This window comes from Macrotis lagotis, chromosome X (genome assembly GCF_037893015.1).
Source record: "Macrotis lagotis isolate mMagLag1 chromosome X, bilby.v1.9.chrom.fasta, whole genome shotgun sequence".
In the NCBI taxonomy this organism is placed as follows: Eukaryota; Metazoa; Chordata; class Mammalia; order Peramelemorphia; family Peramelidae; genus Macrotis; species Macrotis lagotis.
This window is the reverse complement of record NC_133666.1, coordinates 670288282-670311415: the sequence shown is the minus strand read 5'-3', so window position 1 is coordinate 670311415 and position 23134 is coordinate 670288282. Positions and strand designations below refer to the sequence as shown.

The 23134-nt window shown below is 43.8% G+C and overlaps 1 protein-coding gene across 4 annotated transcripts in view; it reads right to left on the bottom strand.

Annotated features, from left to right (window-relative positions):
* Positions 1 to 23134, bottom strand: part of KDM2B (lysine demethylase 2B) — a 128843-nt gene that overhangs the window by 48659 nt on the left and 57050 nt on the right. For all 4 annotated transcript variants that reach the window (XM_074205581.1, XM_074205582.1, XM_074205584.1 and 1 more), the window contains 3 exons: positions 22482 to 22597; positions 11954 to 12080; positions 8700 to 9298 (listed from right to left, as the gene is read on the bottom strand). In XM_074205581.1, coding sequence (XP_074061682.1) covers positions 8700 to 9298; positions 11954 to 12080; positions 22482 to 22597 — 842 coding nt within the window. The remainder of the gene's footprint in view (positions 1 to 8699; positions 9299 to 11953; positions 12081 to 22481; positions 22598 to 23134) is intronic.

The following is a 23134-nucleotide window of genomic DNA, read 5'->3' as shown; positions in this document are numbered from 1 at the left end:
TTATTGTTACAACCCTACAGCAATAACAATAAGGGTAGGAGTCAGTATTATTACTGCTACTGTTATTGTTACATTCCTACAGGGGCAGTTAGGTGGCATAGCAGAAGAGTACTGGTCTCAGAATCAGGATAGGAGGTTCAAATCCAACCTGAGACACTTGATACTAGCTATGTGACCTTGGGCAAGTCATTTACTCTGTCTCACATTCAGGACAATCTCCAGTCCTTCTGATCCATATACAGCCATGGGATCCAGATGACTCTGGAGAAAGTGAGGGTGGAGCTTTGCAGAGCCACCCTCACTCAATCTAATTCATGTGCTTGTCATGGCATCACTTCCCTGATGTCATGCTTTTCTTCCAGAATGAAGGACCAACTTTATAACAATCCTAACCCTTATTGTTATTACTGCTACCAACCCTAACCCTACTGCTACCAACCCTAATTCTGATTACTGCAGCTAACCCTAATCCTTGATATTATTGTTTTTTTAATTAAAGATTTTATTTGAGTTTTACAATTTCCCCCCCAATTGTACTTCCCTCCCCCCACCCCCCCCCCCGGAAAGCAATCTGTCAGTCTTTCCTTGTTTCCGCGTTCTACATTGATCCAAATTGAGTGTGACGAGAGAGAAATCATACCTTGATATTATTGTTAACAAACTTAACTCTTGCGGAAAAAAATTACCGTTACCAATTATTGTTATTATTGTTACCAATCCCCCTAGTCCTTATTAGTGTTGTTATCACACTTAACTCTTATTATTGCTACAATCCCCTTCACACCAACCTTATTGTTATCTCCCAACACTAAGCCTTGTTGCGGTAGCTGCTATTGTAACCAGTTCTAGCCCTCATTGTAGCGGTCCTTATTACCAACCCTCATCTTATTATGGGGGGGGGGGGTTATTGTTAACAAGCTGAATCCTTGTTGTAGTATTACTGTTACAATATTAACTCTTACTATTGGCAATCCTTCATTGTTCCCAAACCTAACCCCTACTGTTGTGGTTGTGGTTGTTATTGTTACCAACACTAATCCTTATTGTAGTTAAAATAACCCCATTGGTGGTGTTCCCAACTCAACAAGGGAGTAGATCGGAACAGAGGAATGGCGGGGAGGAGCAGTTTCCAGCCCCAGAAGGGAGTCTGACCTCAGTACCTGTCAAGAACATCTTCAGGCCCTAAATTAAAAGCCCAGATCTAAAACTTACTAGCCTGGAAGGGCTTCAGCATTCTGGCCCCAGTACCCCCATCTGTAAAACAAGAGGATTGTACTGAGGTCTGCTCCAGCTCACCCTCAGTGATCCCATGGTGACTGTGAGGGGCAGCAGGGAGTCCATGTTTGGAGGAGGTTCAAAAAAAGCTCTAACTTTGGTTGTTGATGTTACTGTTATCATTTATTCCCCCAGGGAAGGGACTGTAAAATTAGAAACTTCCTACAGAAAGAAGCTGAGGGGCAGCTAGGTGGCACAATGGATAGAGCACCGGCCCTGGAGTCAGGAGGACCTGAGTTCAAATCCAGCCTCAGACACTTCATAATTACCTAGCTGTGTGGCCTTGGGCAAGCCACTTAACCCCATTTGTCACACACACACACACACACACACACACACACACACACACACACACACACCTAAAAAAAAGTTGAGAATATATTTGTATTCATAAAAAAAAAGGCAAGAAGGAAAAAGCCAAGAAGTCTTGCTTTGACAGGGCCAGTGTAACCTCAAAGAACTATAAATATGAAGGATTGGAAGTATTAATTACTACTAATTAATAGTGAACATTCTAAGTCTCAGCAAAGCATTTACTTTGACAAAGAAGGTTTTTTTCAGGCAGAATTTCCACGTCCCTCAAAGTCACAGGTCTGATCCAAAATGGAAAAAAATGTAGAATAATGAATTGGAGAAGCAGCAGGGGATAGTAACCACTGATGGTGGAGGAGTCAGGCTCTAGGTTCAAGTCCTCCTCAGCCACCTCCTGTCTGGGACTCTAATCTTGTGGCTTAATCTCTGAGTGTTTTAGACAATTCTTTGAAATTACTGTAGGAGAAATTACTCACAGAGAGCTTTTTATACTGACAAAATCATGGATCTAGACAAATACTAAACAAAAACCCAACTAATTAATAAGCAGCTTGCTTGGTAAAAATTAATTAGTTAACTGGATGATTTAGTCAACTGCTTAACACTTGTAATAAAGCTTACATGACTTTACTGGCTCTCTAATTCTCATGGGTTAAGCACCAAATTCATTAGCTTAACATTCTCAATTTAAATCTTAAAATCTTGGGCAGCTAGGTGGCGCAGTGGATAGAGCACCGGCCCTGGAGTCAAGAGTACCTGGGTTCAAATCCAGCCTCAGACACTTAGTAATTACCTAGCTGTGGGGCCTTGGGCAAGCCACTTACCCTACCCCATTGCCTTAAAAAGAAAATCTTAAAATCTTAACAGGGGTGGCTAGGTGGTGCAGTAAACAGAGTGCTGGGCCTGGAGTCAAGAAGACTCATCCGCCTGAGTTCAAATCCAGCCTCAGACATTCCCTAGCTGTGTTACCCTGGAAAAATCACTTATTACTGTCTACTTCAGTTTACTCAACTGTAAAATGGGGATAATAATCCCACCGTCCTCCCAAGGTTGTAGTTCAAGATGAAATGAGATAATACTAGTAAAGTGCATAGGAATATGCCTGGATATAAATGTTAGCTATTATCATTATCATTATTTTATTAAATTCTTTTACTCAGCCTGGACTCAACTTTCCTCTCTAGATTTACCTTCCTACCAAGTCCAGGTCTGACCACAACACTCCCTACTCGAGATACTCCAGGAACTCCTTAAATATACTTTATGTAGGCATTTAAAGCCATTTCTATCCTGACTCCTCCATATTCTAACAACAAAGTCCATCACCTGGCACTTAAACACCTACTGTGTGCTAGCCAGGGTGTTTAGAGCTGAATTAGTCCAATAGTCCCCTCACTGTACTCTTCAGATTAGGCCCACACAGGCTTTTTGCTGTTCCACATAAAAAGACCTCATCTCCGGCCTCTAAGATTTTGCACTGTCAGTCCCCCCCATGCCAGGAAATCTTTAGTTTCCTTCAAAGCTCAGATCCTAATTCTCCCTCCAACCACACAATGAATGCCTTCTCGACTTCCTACAACCACCAAGGGTTCATATTTTCCAGATATTTTATACATGGTACCTCAAAAGTCTGACTGTAGTCTTAAATTTTTTTTTTTTGCAAGGCAAATGGGGTTAAGTGGCTTGCCCAAGGCCACACAGCTAGGTAATTATTAAGTGTCTGAGGCCAGATTTGAACCCAGGCGCTCCTGACTCCAGGGTCAGTGCTCTATCCACTGAGGCACCTAGCCACCCCTGTAGTCTTAAATTTTAAGAACGTCAAATCGCACGAAGATTTGGGTATACCTTGCCCTTGTTGGCCTTTCCCACAGATTATAAGCTCCCTGAAGACAAGGCACTATTTTTTTTTCTCTTTATATGTCAGGGAACTGGCAAAGTACCAGGTAGATAGTGAATGATAGATAGATATATAGAGATAGAGAGATAGAAAGCTGGATAAAAAGATGAATAGAGGGGTGGCTAGGTGGTGCAGTGGATAAAGCACTGGCCTTGGAGTCAGGAGCGCCTGGGTTCAAATCTGGCCTCAGACACTTAATAATTACCTAGCTGTGTGGCCTTGGGCAAGCCACTTAACCCCATTTGCCTTGCAAAAACCTAAAAAAAAAAAGATGAATAGACAGATAGCTGAATGGATAGATGATAGATGGAGACATAGATAGCTAGACAGATAGATGGACAAATGATAAATGGATAGATGGATGGATAAATAGATGGATACATAAAGATAGATGATAGATAAATATTTAGATAAATGGATGGATGGAGAGATGAATGGTTCGGGAGTCAGAGAGATAAATAAATGTTTGTTGATTGTCTGAGTGTGTGATAGAAGAGTCATGTGTTCCAGACCAATCCACTTCTTTTTCCCCCAAACCAGTCATGGGATAAAAATGCCCATTTCCTCTTGGCCTACAATGGCCTCAAAGGTCCTTTTCCCCTCAATCAACCAGGAAACATTTATTAAATCCACTACAGTCAGGGACTGCACTAAACACTGACGATACAAAAAGAAGCAAAAGACAGAAGTCCTCAAACCCTCAAGGAGCTTCCAATGTAATGGGAAGAACTGATGAATAATCTATTTAATTCTTAATTCCTGGTTACCTTTCCAACACCACCTCTTATGTAAAGAGGAGATGAGCAGTCCAGGGAGAGAGAAAAATGAGGGAGAGAAAGAAAAGTGAAAGGGAGGGAGCTAGCTAGTAGGGCAGTAGAACAGATCAGGAACAGAGCAGGGAGAAGGAGGAGGGGCAATTTCCAGCCCCAGAAGGGAGTCTGACCTCAATACTTGTCAAGAACATCTCAGGACCTAAGTCAAAAGCCCAGATCTAACTTACTAGCCTGGAAGGTCTTGGGGAAATCCCTTCAGCATTCTGGCCCCAGTTTCCCCATCTGTTAAATGAAAAGGACTGTACTGAATTCTAAGGTCTGTTCCAGCTCATCCTCCAGTGATCCCATGGTGACTGTGAGGAGAAGTCCAAGTCTGGAGGTTCAAAAAAGCCCATGGAAAAAAAAAGCAGGGGGGTTCCTTATGAATTTCAACTCCCAGATTGTGATGCTACAAATTAGGGTCTGACTCATTCTAAGAGTCTGGTCCTCTGCTAAAAGTGTTCTCCCCATCCCAAATTTTCCTAGCTCACCTAATCTATCTAGGTCTCTCCTTTGCATTTTACACTTACTTCCTTGTCCTTCATACATTAGAAACCTTTAAGGTTGATAAGGTGATTTGTATGGCTTCTTTAGGCCACTTTCTGACTCATCAAGGGAACTTAATGAGAAACTTCTTCCTTTTACAAATGAAGAAATGAATGCAAAGTTAGGAGACTTGACCAGGGTCACAGCTAAAAGCATCTGAGGCAGGAAGCAAAGACAGCTCTTCCTATGTTTTTTTTTTTTTTTTTGCAAGGCAATGGGGTTAAGTGGCTTGCCCAAGGCCACACAGCTAGGTAATTATGAAGTGTCTGAGGCCAGATTTGAACTCAGGTACTCCTGACTCCTGGGCCGGTGCTCTATCCACTGGGCCACCTAGCTGCCCTTCTTCTTCCTATATTTAATGCCCTATCTATTCTTCTCTATCATATCAGGTAGTAGTATTATTATCATTATACCAGCAAAGTTAACACTATTATCACATTCCTGCCTTTTGAATTAAGATGATTGATGAAAGATTTTATCATAACAATTACAACCACTACCAATATTACTAAAATGATTGCCACCAAGCACTTTTATTTTTTTATTTTTATTTTTTTTGCAAGGCAATGGTTAGGTTAAGTGACTTGCCCAAGGCCACCCAGCTAGGTAATTATTAAGTGTTTGAGGCTGGATTTGAACTCAGGTCCTCCTGACTCCAGGACCAGTGCTCTATCCACTGTACTACCTAGCCACCCCCACAAGTACTTTTAAATCACAAATTACCCACATAGATAACAATCTGACTTAGAAAACAAACAAATTACTCTCAATATAACAGAGCAAATATTTAGAGTACTAAACTTAGAAGCAGAAGATCTGAGTTCCAATTGTGATTTTGCCACTTGCTATATGACCCTGGACACTTTACCCATCTGCCTCAATTTCCTCAACTTTAAAAGAGGGATAATAATAATGATACTACTACTAATAATAATGATAATAATGTCATATCCTGTCCTAGGGGTGTTGATAGGATAAATGAGATAATATAAAGTCCTTCACTCCTTTCTTCCTTTCTTTCTCTGACCCTGTTTCAACCTCTGTTTAAAAAAGGGTTCCGGGGGCAGCTAGGTGGTGCAGTGGATAAAGCACTGGCCCTGAGTACCTGGGTTCAAATACGGTCTAAGACACTTAGTAATTACCTAGCTGTGTGGCCTTGGGCAAGCCACTTAACCTCATTGCCTAGCAAAAACCTAAAATAAAATAATAAAATAAAATAAAAAAATAGAAAAGGGTCCCCCTGGGGTGGCTAGGTGGCACAGTAGATAGAGCACCGGCCCTGGAGTCAGGAGTACCTGGGTTCAAATCCGGCCTCAGACACTTAGTAATTACCTAGCTGTGTGGCCTTGGGCAAGCCACTTAACCTCATTGCCTAGAAAAAACCTAAAAAGGGTCCCCCAAAAATATGTATTTAAAAAAGGAGGGGCCTGGGGAGTGTATCTCAGTGGTCATGAATATGACATCAGAAGAACTGGATTTAATTTTCAGCCCTATTTTAATATTTTTTTTGTTCTTCATTTTTGAAGATGACCATGATTTCAGGCACATGAGCTGGATTTGAGTGAGAGGGTGCTGTGCTAAGTCACCAGTCTCATTTTTTCCTCCAGAGCCATCTGGGTCCATTGGCCAGATACTAATCAGGATGCCTGGAGATGGCCCTGGATGCGAGGCAATCGGGGTAAAGTAACTTGCCCAAGGTCACACAGCTAGTAAGTGGCAAGTGACTAAGGCTAGATTTGAACTCCCATCCTCCTGAATCCAAGGCCAGTGCTCTATCCACTGTGCCACCTAGCCCTACAGCTTACTAGCTATATGAACTCTGAGAAAGCTGTTAACTGACTCAAGCCCCAAGAACTCTGATAAATGAAAGGGTTAATTTTAGTGATCCCTAAATTCCTCTTCAGCTCTGCCCACATGGCTTCCCGAAGGTGCCACCTGAGGGCGAGCACTACTGCCCCCTGCTGCCTGCACCTGGAGGCTCTAGGACAATGCCCAAGACTTCCTTCCCTAGACTGAACCTTTCAGGGCTGAAAGTTATCAACCTCAGCTACTTCTCTGGCCCCCTTCCTATCCCTCAATTAGCTGGGTTTGAGCAGCAGAGTATTAAAGAGGAGAAATCAAGTGGGAGTCTGTCTGAATCAGGTCTACATTAAGGACTTTCAAGAATCATAAAAAGAGAGAGAAAAAAAAATACTTCTTTCCTCCCTTTTCTAGAGAGAAAAAGTTGTTCAATCATTTGAAGTGGTGTCCAATTCTCCATGACCCCATTTGGCAGAAATACTGGAAGTTTGTCATTTCCCTTTCTAGTTCATTTTATAGATGAGGAAATTAAGGCCAACAGGGCAAAATGACTTGCCCATGATCACCCAGCTAATAAGTGTTGGAAGCCAGATTTAATCTCAGGAATAGCTGACTCTAGGCCCAGTGCTTTATCCACTGTGTCACTTAGTTGCCCTTTCTTTTTTATTATTTGTCAAAAAGGTACGAATTGTTGGGGAAGGATAGATCTGGGAAGGACGATGATATAAAAATAAAAAGTATCTCTAAAAATTAAAGAAATTTAGGAATAATAATAATAATGATGCGATTAATTTATCTAGTCTTTTCCAGTACACAATACACTTCATTCATTTTTACCTGAGCCTCAGAACTACATAGACTCACAGGATATACAGACACAGTAACAATAATATTATTATAACCATCTCTTTTTCACAAAGGAGAAACTGGAGATCAAGTTCCCAGTCCAGGGTCACACAGTTGAATATCTGAGAAGGACCTCAGACCCAGGTCTCTCTCACTATGGTATCACTGCCTTATCCCCCTAAACCAGAGTTCCTGAGTTACTAAAACCTTCTACATCCTGATTTCACAGGTCTCTAAGCAGAAACTCTGGAGATGAGTGAGATTCTTTATCTCCTCACGCAGTGATACCAATGACTAGAGATTTCATTCCTCTGGCCTAACTATGGATCATCAACAGATTCAAATCCTGACTCCAACTTTTAATAGTTGTGATCTTCTTAACCTGTTTCTCTATCTGTAAAATGAAACTAGAAGGCCTAAAGGTATCTTCCAGTGCTAAATTTGTGTTCTCAAAAATGGGAATAAAGTATTTCTTAAACATCTACTATGCACCAGAAGCTACACTAGTCATGGAGATACAGAGACAAAAATGAAATCTGCCCTCAAAGAGTGGACATTCTATTCAGGCAAACAATGGGTTCCAGTGATAGGTAGGTATGTGGGAAAACTGATAACTAGACCTATAATACTTTACTCATTAGGTTGTTAGGACCCTACATTGAGATCACAGACACACAAGTTTTACTGTCTGCTGGTAATAGGAGTAGCAGTAGCAAGAGAAACACAAAAAATTGAAATCAGAAGATAATGGACTCAAATTTCTAGTGAGGCCACTCCTTAGTAGGCGAGTGTGGCCAATCCCCAACAGTTCTGATCCTGTTGGCTACTCTTTAAAATGAGGGAGCTAGACTGGAGGTCTGGTTTGAAATACTCTGACCTTCTGAGTATGCAGACCTGAAAAGACCTGTGTTCAGAGGACCTCCATCCAAGCCTACATCTCACGTATACAGCTTGGACAACCTTGGGTCTCAGCTTCCTCAACTGAAAAACGAGGAGGAGTAGGCTGGAGAAGGAGGTCCAGATGGCCTGCTCGATACTAACTAGCTCTCAACACATTTCATCCATTCCATTTGTCCTGGAAATGGGGCTGGGAAAGCCTTCCAGCATTAGGTCCATGACCTTTCCAGACCCCAACCTAGGTCCCCCTCCACTCTTTTCTAGAAATAACATAGAAAAGAATTCCCCCCGCCCCCATTCCCTCTGCTACCTACCTTCATGTCTTCCAGAAGAGCCTGGGGATCCTCAATTCCCTCAGGGACACATTTCTTGTTCTCTGGAAGGGATTCAAGCTTTTCAACCAAGGCTTTCAGGCCTTTCAGTTCAAATTCCGTGAGGTGAGTCCACTTGGTGGAGACTTCTGTAGCAGGGGAGCCTGTCGGGGTTTTGGGATAATCTGTGGTCATGGCAGACTTGACACTCTCATCTGACTCATTGGACAAAGTCCTTTTGAGGTACCGCATGGCGGTTGCTTTGGGCTTTTTCATGGCGGCCTCCTGGCCCTCCGAGGGTGTGCTGGTAGGAGAGGCGGTGGTGGCATTGGGAGGAAGAAAGGGCAGAACAGATGGGATGGGTGGGATGGGTGGAACAGGTGGGATGGGTGGAATGGGCAGGACCAGTGGAGCCAGTGGCTTGGGTGCCTTATCCACAATCTCTTCCTTCTCCTTCTCTTCCTTTTCCTTTTCTTCCTTCTCTTTCTCCTCCTCTTTCTTTTCCTTTTCCTCCTCCTGGGGATGCAGCTCACAAGATTCCTCATCCATCTCCAGCCAGGAATCAGATGAGAAGCCGTCTACACTGGGCTTTCTTGAGGCATCTATACAATACAATAAAGAAACCATGAAATATGGGAAGAAACACAGGTTCTAAGAGGGAAAAGGAATGGACCAGAATCCAGAGAATGGTCAGGTGGCAAAGTGAGGATGATTATCTGCATCTTCTGCTTCTTTGGGGAACATCAAGTTGTCTCCTCCTGGGCCTCTGAGTAGGTGCCTTTGGTGGAAGAGAAGAAATCTGACTGTGGAGGCTCAATCTGCTTAGCCAGGCCCTGAATTCTAAAAATACATCATCTGATGGTCTGGCTCCAGGTGAACATCTCTGCTTTGGAGGGGGAAGGGAGTGGCTGTGGTGGCTCAATAGCCTCAGCTCTTATCTCAAGAAACAGCTAACCATAAGGTCAGCCAGCAGCTAAACTTTCTTATCAAGGAGGCAGCTGGTGGCATGGCCAGGTCTGCCATCAGGATAAACCCGAGTTCAAATCCAGCCTCTGACAACTGCTAATTGGGTTACCCTGGGCAAGTCCCTTTACCTTGGGCTACCTTGGTTTCCCCATTCCAAGTGGGGATAAAAATAGCACCCAGGCTCTTATGAAGATCAAATGTGATGATAACAACAACAATAATAATAATGTATTGAGCCGGGGCTTGGTGTGGAGTAGGTGTTCATTCGATGCTTACTTCTTTCTCTCCCCCTCTTGAGGACAGGAATCTTTTTTTGTAGCCCCATAGATGACCACCCCATTTAGCAGACAGTAAGTTTGCTCATTCATTCACTCAATCAAAAAATGCTTCTTGTCTTCATCTAAACATCCATTCATTCCTTCCCTCTTCTCTCTTCTTTCCTTCCTTCCTTCCTCTCTCCCTCCTTTCCTTCTTTCCTCTGTTCTTTTCTTCATTCCTTTTCTCTCCCTTCTATCCTTCCTTTTTTCTTCTTTCCTTTCTTCCTCTCTGCTTTTCTTTTCTTCCTCCTTTCCCTTTGACTTTTTTTATTCTCTCTTTCTCCCTTCATTCTCTCTTCCTTCTTTCCTTTCTCCCTTCCTCAAAGATCAAAATATGAAACCATGGATTGAAGACAAATGACTCAGTTCCAAATATCTCAATACATACCACTTATTGAAGTTTGGCAAGGGTGTGGGTGGGCAGAGACATACAAACACACACACACACACACACACACACACACACACACAGACACCCCACACACATCCCCCAAGACCTAGTCAGCATTTGTGAGGGAGTGAAATGTGTCCAGCCCTGCTAGTGTAAAGGAAGCCCCCACCCAACCCCCAGGGGCCTCCTGGAGAATGGGGCAGAAGAGGGTTGGGGGAGGAAGTCCCATTCTAAGAGAAAATCTAGGCAAGACAACTGGAAAAAACAAACAAGAGAAAGGCCTCCAGTCTTCTTTCTCCCTCTGCTGAAGATCCCTTAGATCTAAGGGATACTGAGAAATAAACACTGTGAACTTGGAGTCAGGAGGACCTGGGTTCAGGTCCCCACGCAAATATTTCATGGCTAGATGATCATGGGGAAGAAAATAAGCATTTCTGGAGTGCCTACTATGTATCAGACATTGCTAAATGCATTTGTTTGCAAGATATCATCAGGGTCTGGAGACAACCTGTAGGTTAGGTTATTTCCCATTTAATTTACAAATGTCTCAATGGAGGAGGTACTATTTTTATATTCACTTTACAGAAGGGGAAATTGAGGCAGATCAAGGTGAAGGGACTTGCCCAGAGTAACCTAACTAATAATTGTCTGAGGCTGGATTCAAACTCAGGTCTTCTTGATTGCAGGCACCAAGCCATTTAGTTGCCCAGCTTGTCCTAGACACATTACTGTAAATCCCTATCTATAAAAACAGAGCATCAAACCTACTATAGATCTCAAATGAGAGCTCATCTACCAAGATACTTTGCAAACCCTCTGTGGGCAGAGAAACATTAGTGATGAAGGACTCGTGGTGGGGAGAGTGGGCTTTGCTTGATCCTCACATCCCCAAAGCTGTCAGCTACCAGGATGCCACTTCAGGACTGATGTGTGAGAGAAAGAGAGGGCAGAACCAAGTGTGGGATGATGTCCCTTTAAATAAAGGCAGGGGGGCAGGGCTACTGCAGCTGCGGGGATAACCGCTCTCTCTCCTTGCCTGGCTCAGTATCACCCGCCACCCACTGATCTCCCTTTCCCAGCCATCTCTCCCCATCTCCTAGCCCGATTGCCCCTTGCAGAGGCTGAGTTAAAGATGAGCTCTGGGCATTCTCTTCTCCATGAGACAAAAGCCACTCACTGAAGCAGAAAAACCCACCAGGGACAAATCAAAGGCTTAAATAGAACACATCAGGCTCACGGGTGCTACGGACACCCCCAAATCTGCAAACATACCAGGGACTAGTCATGCAAAGTGCCCCCCTCCCAGAACCCTCCCTTTTTGCAAAGCCACAGATGATTTTAAGACTCACAGGTCTCCCAAGAGTCTGGGTTACCATTATCCAAGGCTGGGACTCTCCCTCCCAAAGGATGACCACTCCCCAATCAATCCCTGGAGTTTCCCCCCCAATGTCCTCATCTCTGAAAAGAATCCACCGAGAGCAGGGCTCTCTCCCGCAACCTTCTGTTAGACTGAGACAGCCACGGAGACTGTCTTGGCAAATGCTGGGCAAGGCTCCCGCCCCCAGGCCCCCATCAGCACTCACCAATGAGCATTGATTCTCTCTGGTATTCCTGAGTGAGGTGGGAACGCTGGGTCACGCAGTGTACGTATCTCTCCAAAACATACCAACACATCTCATAGTAGAAAGGGTACCGAAATTTGGCCTGGACCTAAAAGCAACACCCGGTGGGTGGAGGTCAGTTTCCGGAGGAGTAAGCAAAAAAAGGGGGGTGGGGGGAGCGTGGGGAAGAGGGAAGGCAAGGGGAAGGGGGAGCAAGAGAAGTTTACAGCAGAGGGGCCCCCTGAGGCATCATTTTCATCATCTTAGCGAGAGCATGAATGATGTGGGGAGGAGAGGGAAGGAGGAGGGGAGGGAGGGAGGGAGGGGCTGGAATGCCAGCAGCATACACAATGAGGCAAGCTCGGGGTGATAGCATCGTTTCAGGGTTCACTAACGTGCACACCCAAGGAGGAGGAAGGAGGACTGAAGGACCAGAGAGCTGTGTGTTCTCATGAAATGCTCAAAAAAAAAAAATCACACAAGGCTCCCCACCCCACCCCCCACCCCCAGTGATTCACCTGGACGATTCAGATATCAAGGCTAATCCAACTATACAGTGGAGAGAGGCTCCTACACACTATTTCTCACGAAGTCTCTCACCATCCTTCTCCCTAACCCACGGAGAAAAGAAAGACCACACCCCCCCAAGAATGAATTTTTCCCCCTTTTCCTAAATGGACTCCAGAAGGCAGAACACAAGAGCCAGACAAATGAAAATAAACAGACCAAGGAGGTATTCTCCCTCCGTCCACCCACCAGCATAGTGTTGTGACTAGACTTCGGTCATCCCCTATGACTTGGGACTTCCCAGTGGGGTTTAGACACTGATGAAGGCAGAAAGGGATGAACGGTGTTTCTACTATTGTTTTCTCTTTACTTTTAAGGACTGAGGGGGTGGAATGGGATCACCCTGAGTCATCACTGGAATGGTATAGAACTCAGCTTAAAGGGGAGATCTGGGGACCACAATGTCCATAGCTAGGTCATCTCTGCATGGACCGAGGTGGAGAGAGAACCTGGTAATGACCCAAGGTCACAGGGCAGATTCATCCAGGGGATTTTGCTAGGTTAACGATGGGAAGCCAGGGGACATGAGGGAGGTTGGGGGGGGGTTGGAGGATAAAGAGAAGAAAAAGAGATAGAGAGAAATAAGGAGGGGAAGGGAAAGAGGTAGGGAGGAGAAAAGCAAGGAGGAAGGAAAGAAGAGAGGAGAGAGGGAGGGGAAGGAGGAGGGGAAGAGGGGAGAGAGAAGAGGGAGGAGGAGAGGGGTGGGAGGATAATAAGAGGGAGGAGGAAGAGAGGGAGGAGAGGGAGAGGAAGAAGAGAAGGAAGAGAGGGATAGGGAGGAAGGAAAAGGGAGAGTGGGAGGAGGAAAGGAAGAGGGATAGGGAGGAGAGAGGAAGAAGGGAACATGGATAGGGAAGGAGAAAGGGAAAAGAAAGGGGTAGAAGGAAAGGGGAAGGGGAAGGAAGAGGGATAGGGAAGGGAAGAGAGGAGAGGGACTGGCAGGAAGGAGAAGGAAAAGGAATAGGGTGGAAAGGAAAAAGGGATAAGGAAGGGGAAATGGCAGAAAAAGGGGGAGAGGAAGAAAGAAGGAAAGAGGAAGAGAAGGAATGATGGAAGACAGGGAGGGTAAGGAGAGAGGAAAGAGATAAGGAGGGGAAGGAGAAGTGAGAAGAGGGATATGGAAGGAAGAAGAGGAAAGAAACAAGGATAAGAAAAGGGAGGTGGAAGGGGAGTGGGAGGGAGAGGGGAGAGAAAAGGGTAGAAGGAGGGAGAGGAGAGAGGAAGAGGGAAGAGTCCCTCGCATCTCCCAGGCTTTCTGTCTGCCACAGGTGGTCTTTGTATTTGTGGTCCAGAACACAGCACTTTCTCTCCTCCCTCTTTTCCAGGCAAGTTTAAGTTAGTAGGTTTGGGAATCTGAGAAGTAATGGAACTTTCCTTCTGCATTAGAGAAAGGTTTTAATTTCTGCTTCTCTGGATGTATGCTTAGAGGAGAGGGTAGAGGACTGACAATAGGTGAGAAAGGGGCATCAGTGCTGAAGTAGAGTCTCAATTTCTTCATTTGGAGAACAGCTAGATGATTTCTCAAGTCTCATTCAGATGTAAAGCTAGGATTCATTCAGACACCTGTGTGGATCCTTTGCCAAGCCATTTCCCAAGTTTGGAGTCTTGGTTTCTCCCTCTGTAAAAGCAGAGGATCAGACTAGGCCTCCGAGGTCCCTTTCAGCTGCAGAGCTGGCCTCCTAGGAGTCTTACTTATCTCTCAGAGACCAAATCACTGGAGTTGGGAGATAGCACAAGCCCATCTGTCACTTGGTTTTCACCAGATCAGCAGAAGGGGGTCCAGAGAATGGAAGGCCTTCTATCTTCCCAGGGACCCATCACAAAACTTCCCAGAATCATACGGTCAGTGTGGGCAGCCCCCTCGTAGATGATGATCAGGACAGAGATCACAAGAACTGAAATATTTGAAAATAGCAAACCATATCCTACCTAGATTTCAGTGAGCTCAATTTACCTTGGTTGTTCCCAGGCCTGAACCTAAAACCTTTTCAAGCTCAAGGGAGCCTTCTGCTTAGCCAGCACTTCCTGTGGGAATCCTCTGTGGACCCCCCCTGAAGAATCAACAGAGTACCAGCACAAGGCTAATGCAACCCTCCATCTCTCTTGGGGGAAAACTCCTACTGATCCTTGTTAAATAGAGCTGAACAGGAAAACCTGCAAAATTTCCCCTGGTTTAAGTAATGTCCAATTCCACTTCTGAATCTGTGGGAGCTGGGGTCAGTGATTTTCCTTTCTGGGAATCAGTTTGCCTTATACTACCTCAGCAAAATGCTACAATATAAGACGAGAATGTATTGATCACATATTCCAGGCTATCTCTGACTCTCTTTTCCTCTCCTCTCTCCTTACTTTCTCTTCCTTTCTTCCTCAGATCTTCTTTCCCTCTCTTATTCCTTTATTCTTCTCTCTCCCTTTTCTTCCTCTCCTCCCCCTTTCCTGTCTCTCCTCCTCTTCTTCCTCTCCCCTTCATTTCTTTCTGTCTTCCTCTCTTCTTCCTCTCTCTGTCCCCACTTCTTTTTCTCCTCTCTCTCTCCCCCCAACTACACATGTGATGTCACTGGTATAGGGAATGTCTGGTCAATAATTCCTTTGGCCAAAGCTGAAGCACCTTTGCTCAAATGTCTACACTTCAAGTTGCCCAGGCATCTAGAGATCAAGGTTTGCTCAGGGTCCTGCAGCCAGTATTTGTGAGAGGCAGGACTTGAACCCAGGTCTTCTGGCTCTGAGGCCAAATCTCTATCCCTAGTCATCATGCCCCTCTGGCTCTCTAGAGGTTTTGGACTTTGCACTGAAATTTCTTTAGGAATGTAGGGAGGGAATGCATTAGGTTCAGATTAGGATCAAGTCAATTTAACAGCTACATTTTCTATCCTGAGCTGCCCCAATTTTAGCTGAGTAGAAGATTTTATTGTTAAATTCTTATCAGTACATCAATTCTCAAGTGTCTTGGGATAAAAAAAGGAACTTGGTTAAGAAGTCAATCTGATTTCAGGACCTAGGGTCTGTCAAGTCTCTGAGGAGAGTTCTAAAATCAGACCAAGGTACAACTATACCCCTTTATTTCCCGGCCCCCCCCAATCAAAAGGAAGGTCCCTGAGGACAGAGGTTGTTTCATTTTTACCTTTGTCTCCAGCACCTAGGCTAGTGCCTGAATTAAATTCTATCCCCCTCTCCTCCTAACTCTGCCTAATGAGACTGGTTCCATTCCCTCCATTCCTTTTTATAATACTCTGGGTCAACATGCCATTGACTCGGCACCATCACACCCAAGCGTCTTTCTAGATTTAAAAAGAAAAAAAACGAAGAAAAACAAAAACAAAAAGAAAACAAAAAATCAAAATCAAAAACTTGGTCATGGATCAGGAGGGAAGGAAAGATCAATCCTCCTCTCAGTTGCTGAACCTCGAGGGAAATCAATCGGGTGAAAACAGATGCTAACGAAGGAACTCAAAAAATAATAATAATGATGATGATCATTTTTTTTTCCAAGAGAGCACTGCAGGAAACAAAATTTGCAAAAGAATTGACTTACAAACAGGGAGACGCCTTCCACCCTTCGCCTTCAAAAGGTTTCAGCCACATGCCTAGGGATATTAAAGACAGCATTGCTCAACATTACTTGGTGACAGATTCAGAGCCTCACCAATTTCCATGTTACTCAAGTTCATCGAATGTGAATAACAAGGTAGCAGGCCTCAAGCATGCAGTGCTCCCGATTTCTCTCAGGTTTTTTAAAGTTCAAATTGAGTTCCTTCCCAAAGACCTGGTAGCTAACCCTGAGCTTTACTAGAGAAGCCCAAAGCCACACTGGAGGTGAGTGAGCTGAGGCGTTAGGAGGTACAGCAGGGTGCCTGGGAAGTCCCCAAATCGACTGATACTTCTCTTAGTATTCAAGTGTCAGATGGTGGAAAAGCCCCAAGTATCTGAAGGTGGTTGGGGTGTTTATTTTAAATTTATTTTGTTTGGGATAAAGAGGAAACAGAAGGGGTCTCTTTGATTCTTTTCTCCTGGAAAAAAAAAATGGAACTTTGGAAGCAGTCCATTGGAATAAAATCATTTCCGTTCTACAAAGATGGCAAGGAGGTTTCTATTTAAAGATTTCTAAATTTGGAGTTGGGTGACCTGAGTTCAAATCCTGGCTCTGACACTAACCTGTGCTTTAATGTACAAGGTAGGCCACACAATACAGTGGAAACTACTAACTCTGGAGTATCTGGAACTGGGCTCACTCACATTGTGGATTTGTCTCTTTCTGCTCTGTGATCTCTTGGTTTGTTTCCTTATCAGTAAAATGAAAGGTTTTCCATAGATGACTTTTTAGGTCCCTTCTAGACCTGATCTCATAATCCTGCATCATCCTCTGAGACAGTTTGCTTATCTGTTGGACTAAACACAAAAGAAAATTCCCTTCCAGTTCTAAAATTATGATCCTGAGTTAGTTATTTAACCTCCCTGGGCCTCAGTTTCCTGATATTCAAAAAGAAAGGGCTGTTCTAAGATGACCTCTTGAATCTCCTATCCAGCTCTAAACCAGCCCTGAGCACAGTCCTGGCAGGTGGTAAAGGTTTAATAAATGCTTGCTGAATGACTCACCTGCTCTTATAAGGTATCTATCTCTTCAGGCCTCAGTTTCCTCATCTTCAAAGTAAATGGATCAGAGCAGATGGATTCTAAGGATCCCTTCCAAACTCTAACCCTATGATTCTAAGTCTTTAAACTTCCCTGCTTTCCAGTTTCTTCATCTGTAAAGTGAGGTGATCAGAGGTGATGGATCAGCTCTAAATTGCTGATTCTATGATCCCAGAAGGGCAGTTGAATAATTATCAACCTGAAGTCAGGAAGACTCATCTTCCTGAGTTCAAATCTGGCTTCAGACATTTACTACCTGTGTGACCCTGGGGAAGTCACTTCACCCTGTTGGCTTTAGTTTCCTCATCTGTAAAATGAGCTGGAGAAAGAAATGGCGAAGCACTCCAGTATCTCTGCCAAGAAAACCCTAAATGGGGTCACAAAGAGTTGGACACAAATGAAACAACTGAGCAAGAAAATGATCCCAGAATTCTGGGCAGATTATGTGATATTAATTTTCCCAGACAACTCATATGCATTCTATTTTAGAGACCTCAAAGTAAAGAAAGAAAAAAAGATAATTCAAAAAGAGACATCTATACACTAAATGATCACAGGGATGCTTTTTGGTACAATGATATGTGGAAAAATATTGCATAGAAACGATGAAACGGCTTTAGACGCTTCCTTAATGCATCCAACATTCAGCCCATGGCTACTCCCAGTCATGGCTGGCTCTTTGGAATGCTTAACCCTTTAGTAGCCATGAAAATTTCTACCTGCTTCAGGCCAAGCCAAGTTCTGTCTTCACTGGGGGAAGCAGGAGAGAAAGATATTATTCTGTTTCGAACCAGCTAAGGAGGAAATTGATCCATTGATGATGAAATTCAAGATTCCAGGAAATATAAACAGTAGGAAGCCCTCCATTTCCATAGGTTTCTTGCAACAGGTTCAAACAAATCTGCCCAGCTGGGTAGTACTCAAAGGATAAGGATTTATCCATTCCTTGGCAAGCCCATGAGGGCTGACTGAGGGGCCCAGGGCTGGCTGCTGAAAAAGTGTCTTTTGTTCCCCCTGGCTGAGCCACTGGGGGCCAAGCAAGCCTAGTCAATGGGCCAGCCAGTTCCCTAGTTTCTATCGTAAGACTGAAAAGTAAAAATCAAAACAAAACACACACACACACACACACACACTATTTCACCCTCTTCCCCTTTTACTAAATGAGGAAAGAAAACCACAAGGCTTAAATAATGATTATTTACCTCCATCCCCCCATTAGCAGGTTCTTCTAGTCCATGACTTTTTTTTTGTATTACCCCTGAAAAACTATTTTTAAATGGTCATAACCTTCTTTATAAGTCTCCTTGGAATAAAAAAAAATTAAGTCAGAGTGGGTATGACAACAAAATTTGGTATTTTATCTGACTCTGAGAGTCTATTAGCCTATCTCTGCAGCATCTTTCCCCTTTTTCTTGGCTCCCAAGACATATCAGGTTTGGAGCCAAACCCCCTCCAAATAACAGAAATTGAAGAGGATTTGACAGCCTGCCAATGAAAAGAGGCCTGCATAGCCCTTATGGGGGGAAGCAGATAGAAAAACACCATCTAGGGACAGTGACTTTGCTCAGGGATCCCTCAGGGACTTCATCACTCTTTTTTCATGCTATCATAGATTTACTATTCCAAAGGTGTTTAAGGTAAAAATATCTTTCTGCCTTGTTTCCTGGTTGGGGGTCGGGGTGGGAATCTGGATTATAGATAAAATGTTGGGTATAAAGGGAAATGATTAGAAGCAACTCTTCAACCTGCTCCTTACACACCTTTGGGAAGGTGGGACCTTGGGCAACTGACCTCCCATTTCCCTATCAGTAATATGAGTGGAATACAGCTGAATAGAATTAGAGTAGGAAGGGACTTCAGAAGTCCTGGCTCCTCATTGTATAGGATGAAGAAACTGAGATCTAAAGGAGAGATCCACCCCAGGGCACATGAGCAAAATGACAGAGGGGAAAAGGATCTTAGATTTGGGTTCTTTCTCTAAGGCCCTTTTCTATGAAAATTCATTCACCAAGGATAAGAAATCAGACTTCCTAGATTCATCCCCTGCCCACCCAAAGAAGAAATGGCTTTCCTATAAGTTTAGAAAGGCTCTAAAATTCCCAATTTAACTTACAGTTTTGTGAAATGCCCACAGGATTGGGCTTTATTCTCTGACTATTGCCTGTAAACAAAATTGGCCATTTCTTATATGGAAGTTAAGGAACATTTAGGTCTTAATCCTGAAAAGAATTTGGCCTAATGGAAAATGCTTGTTTGTTTATTCTTAATGGAGGTCCTGTGATTTCACCATTTTGGAGGGAACTTCCAGTGTGGAAACCCCCTACACTGGTACAGATGAGCAACTCTGTGCAGTTTGAAAGTCTTAGAATGACCTGGTACAAGGACATGGTTAATCGACTTGCCCGAAATAGGTCAGAGGCAGGTCTTGAACACGTGTCTCCCAGGTCTTCTATCCATTATACTCAGCTCTGGTCACACTGAGTCAGAGGAGGCTCTAAGACACGAACGACCCTGACCACCCTTCTCCTTGATTCCAGCATCCCTTCTTGCTGCAGGGGATCTGGGTCTAGATTAGCAGGTAGGAGAGGAACAGTTCCAATTCACTCTATATGGCGCTTCAGGGCTTGCAAAGCTCTTTGTGGGTACAGGAAAAGAGAGAAGGGGAGGAAAAACCCAGAAAGAAAAATCTGCAGGGTAGTCTTTTCCCTTTAAAGGTATCCAAAAATAGACCACAGTCCACGGAGCCTACGGCAATTACAAGTAACAAATGCTCAAATCTGATGGTTCCCCTAAGCATTGCCTGCATCTGACTAGGACCCCAGTGTGGTGGAGTGGAAATGAGTTCTGGTCTTCAAGGCAGTAGAGACTTGGATTCAAATCTTGACTGTAATGTTAATTGTGTGGCCCTGGCCCAGATATGTATGCCTCAGTGTCCTCACTTGAGGACAGTGTTCTCTCTGTCCCTCTCCTCCTCCCTGCCCCCCTCCCGCAAATGCCACAGCAAACATCAAACTGGGCCAGATAGCTGTACCTCTTTAGTAGCCCCCAGTGACTGAGATTGCAATGAATTTTTATTAGGTTCCCCAAATCCAGAGGCATGAAAATAAGCAAAGGGAAAATAAGGACTCGAACTCTAGAAGCAGTTAGGTGACAAGTAGACAGAGCAACAGGCCTGGAGTCAGGAAGATCTGAATTCAAATTCAGTCTCTAATACTAGCAAATCACTTTAACCAGTGTCTGCCTCAGTTTTCCCTAATGGAAATGAGGATCATAAGGCCTTCCAAAAATCTATCTCAGTGTTAGGAAGGGTGGGCAGGAGAGAGGGAAGCTTTAAATAGTGAATATCTCAGGGGCAGGGCAGGTACTGAGGGAAGAGCCCCAACCCCGCAACATCCCCACCCCTTGGAACCCCCTTGAGTCCTAGTTTTCTTAAGTTGATGAGTAAAGCAGAAGTAGCTTAGTAATACCACAGTTTGGGGAGCACCAGGTCTAGAATAAAATCAAAACGTATAAGTTGTGGGACCCTGGTTAAGTCACTTAACCTATTACTTCAAAACCATTATTCCAGAGGACTAATGGTGAAACATGTTCTAATTAGAGAGGTGAGAGCTCAGAGTACAGACTGGAGACAAAATAAGGTAGGATAGAGAGAAAGAAAAAGATAGGCTAGATGGATAAACAGAAAGGTAGCTAGATAAAATAAGATTGGATAGGACAGATACACAGAAATAGAGACAGAATAAGATAGGCTAAATAGATAGATAAAATAACATTGTACAGCGCAGATAGATACAAAGAGATAAAATAAATAGAAAAACAAACTTAGCTAGATATAAAGATAGAAAGGTAGATACAGATAGATAGAGTTAAAATAGCTATAAATATATGTATATTTATATGTATATATACATATACATACATACACACATGTATTTATACTTTTTCCTTTTAGATATGGCAAATATGGAAATTTGTTTTGTTCAAATATACATGTTTGTAACAGGGTGTTTTAGCTTTTCATTCTCAATTGTGGGGGTAGAGGAGAGGGAGATGAGGGAAAGGAAAGGGAAAGGAGAGTAAATTTTTGCTGAGTGAAAAACAAAAAAAAAATTAATAAAAAAAAAGAAGTAAAGGAGAGGCTGGGCAGCTACGTGGCTCAGTGGAGTGAGAACTGGGCCTGGAGTCAGAAAGACTCAGATCCCTGAGTTCAAATCTGACCTCAGACATTTATTAGCTATGTGACCCTGGGCAAATCACTTCACCCTATTGGTCTCAGTTTCCTCATCTGTAAAATGAACTGGAGAAAGAAATGGGAATCCACTCCAGTATCTCTGCCAAGAAAACCCCAAATGGGGTCACGAGAAGTCAGACATGACCAAAATGACAAAACAAAAATTTAAAAAGGAGAGATTGATACTACTGTCTGCCAAACTCATCAGCTGATGGGACACTAGACCCTCAGGTCCATGAAGATGAGGAGTCACAGAGGCAGAGTTCAGGTAACTTCAGGTGTGTCAATCATCACTGATTTCCTTTGGGTAAGACATATGCCCTTGATCAAAAGCTTTCTGTTGGGAGGACTGATTAAGAAATGTTATCACTGGGGTGGCTAGGTGGTGCAGCGGATAGAGCACTGGCCCTGGAGTCAGGAGTACCTGGGTTCAAAACCGACCTCAGACACTTAATAATTACCTAGCTGTGTGGCCTTGAGCAAGCCACTTAACCCCATTTGCCTTGCAAAAAGAAAAAGAAAAAGAAATGTTATAACAAAGTTAAAGTATCACATTGAAATGGTCTGGGAAGTGGGTTAAATGTAAAGGTCTCAATGACCATCCCAGCAGAAAAATTTATGAATCTGAAGAGCAGAAAACCTCACAGCCCAGACATCTGGATTCCCCCTGCTGATTTTGACATTCAGTGGGAAAACGACAAGCAGCGAAAAAAGAAGCCAAAAGGACCTGTTTATACCTCAGTTTCCCTAGGGAATTCCATTAAAGAGTAAGAGGCAGGAAAGCCAGGCTGTCCTGTTTCTTCTGGGTCATTTCCTTATTGACAAGAGGGATTTTGCTGCCCAGATGAACAGAAACTATGGAGGAAGGGGCTGGTTGTGTCTGACTTCAAAATGAACATCACCTGTTGTCCCACAGCCAGTTTTAGAGCCAGAGATGGGGAGGTAGGTCAGTACAATGGACAGCACCTGATGGTGACCCTCTTCCCACTCAACTGACCCCAGGAATCTCATCCATTCCCCTCTGAGTGTCTGGAAGCAGAGTTCCAGACCCTGCCTCAAGGAGAGAGAAAGAGGGCTTCTTACCCGCGTCCTGTCTTCTATTTCATGAATGCGTAGTTGCATGGGCACATTAAAGCTATGCAGGATATTTCCGCCAAACACCAGGGAGTCTACTGGAGTGTAGACAGCATGGATCCAGCCTGTAGAAGGAGGGGGAAGGGCAGTGAGCTCACATTAAATCACAAATTTAGAACAGGAAGAGGAGTGGTCTCCAAAGCCTCCAGGACAACCCTCCCATTTTCCAGAGGAGGAAACTGAGGCTCAGAAAGGTCAAACTCAGTGTCACACAGCAAGAAGTGTTCCTGACATCACTTCTAGCCCCCCACCCACTAAAGCAGTAATTCTCAAATCTTTTAGTCTTAAGATCCCTTTAATGTCTTAAAAATTATTAAGGGGCAACTGGGTGGCACAGCAAATAGACTCCTCCTGGAGTCAGGAGGACCCGAGTTCAAATTTGGCCTCAGATACCTAATTGTGTGACCTTGGGCAAGTCACTTAACCCCACTGCCTGGCAAAAACAAAAACAAAAAAATTATTAAGAACTCCCATCCACTCCTAGTGCAGTTAACTGGGTCTGGAGTCAGGAAGATTCATCTTCCCAAGTTCAAATGCAACTTCAGACACTTATCTAGTTGTGTGACCCTGGACAAGTCACTTAACTGTTCTGTTTGCCTCAG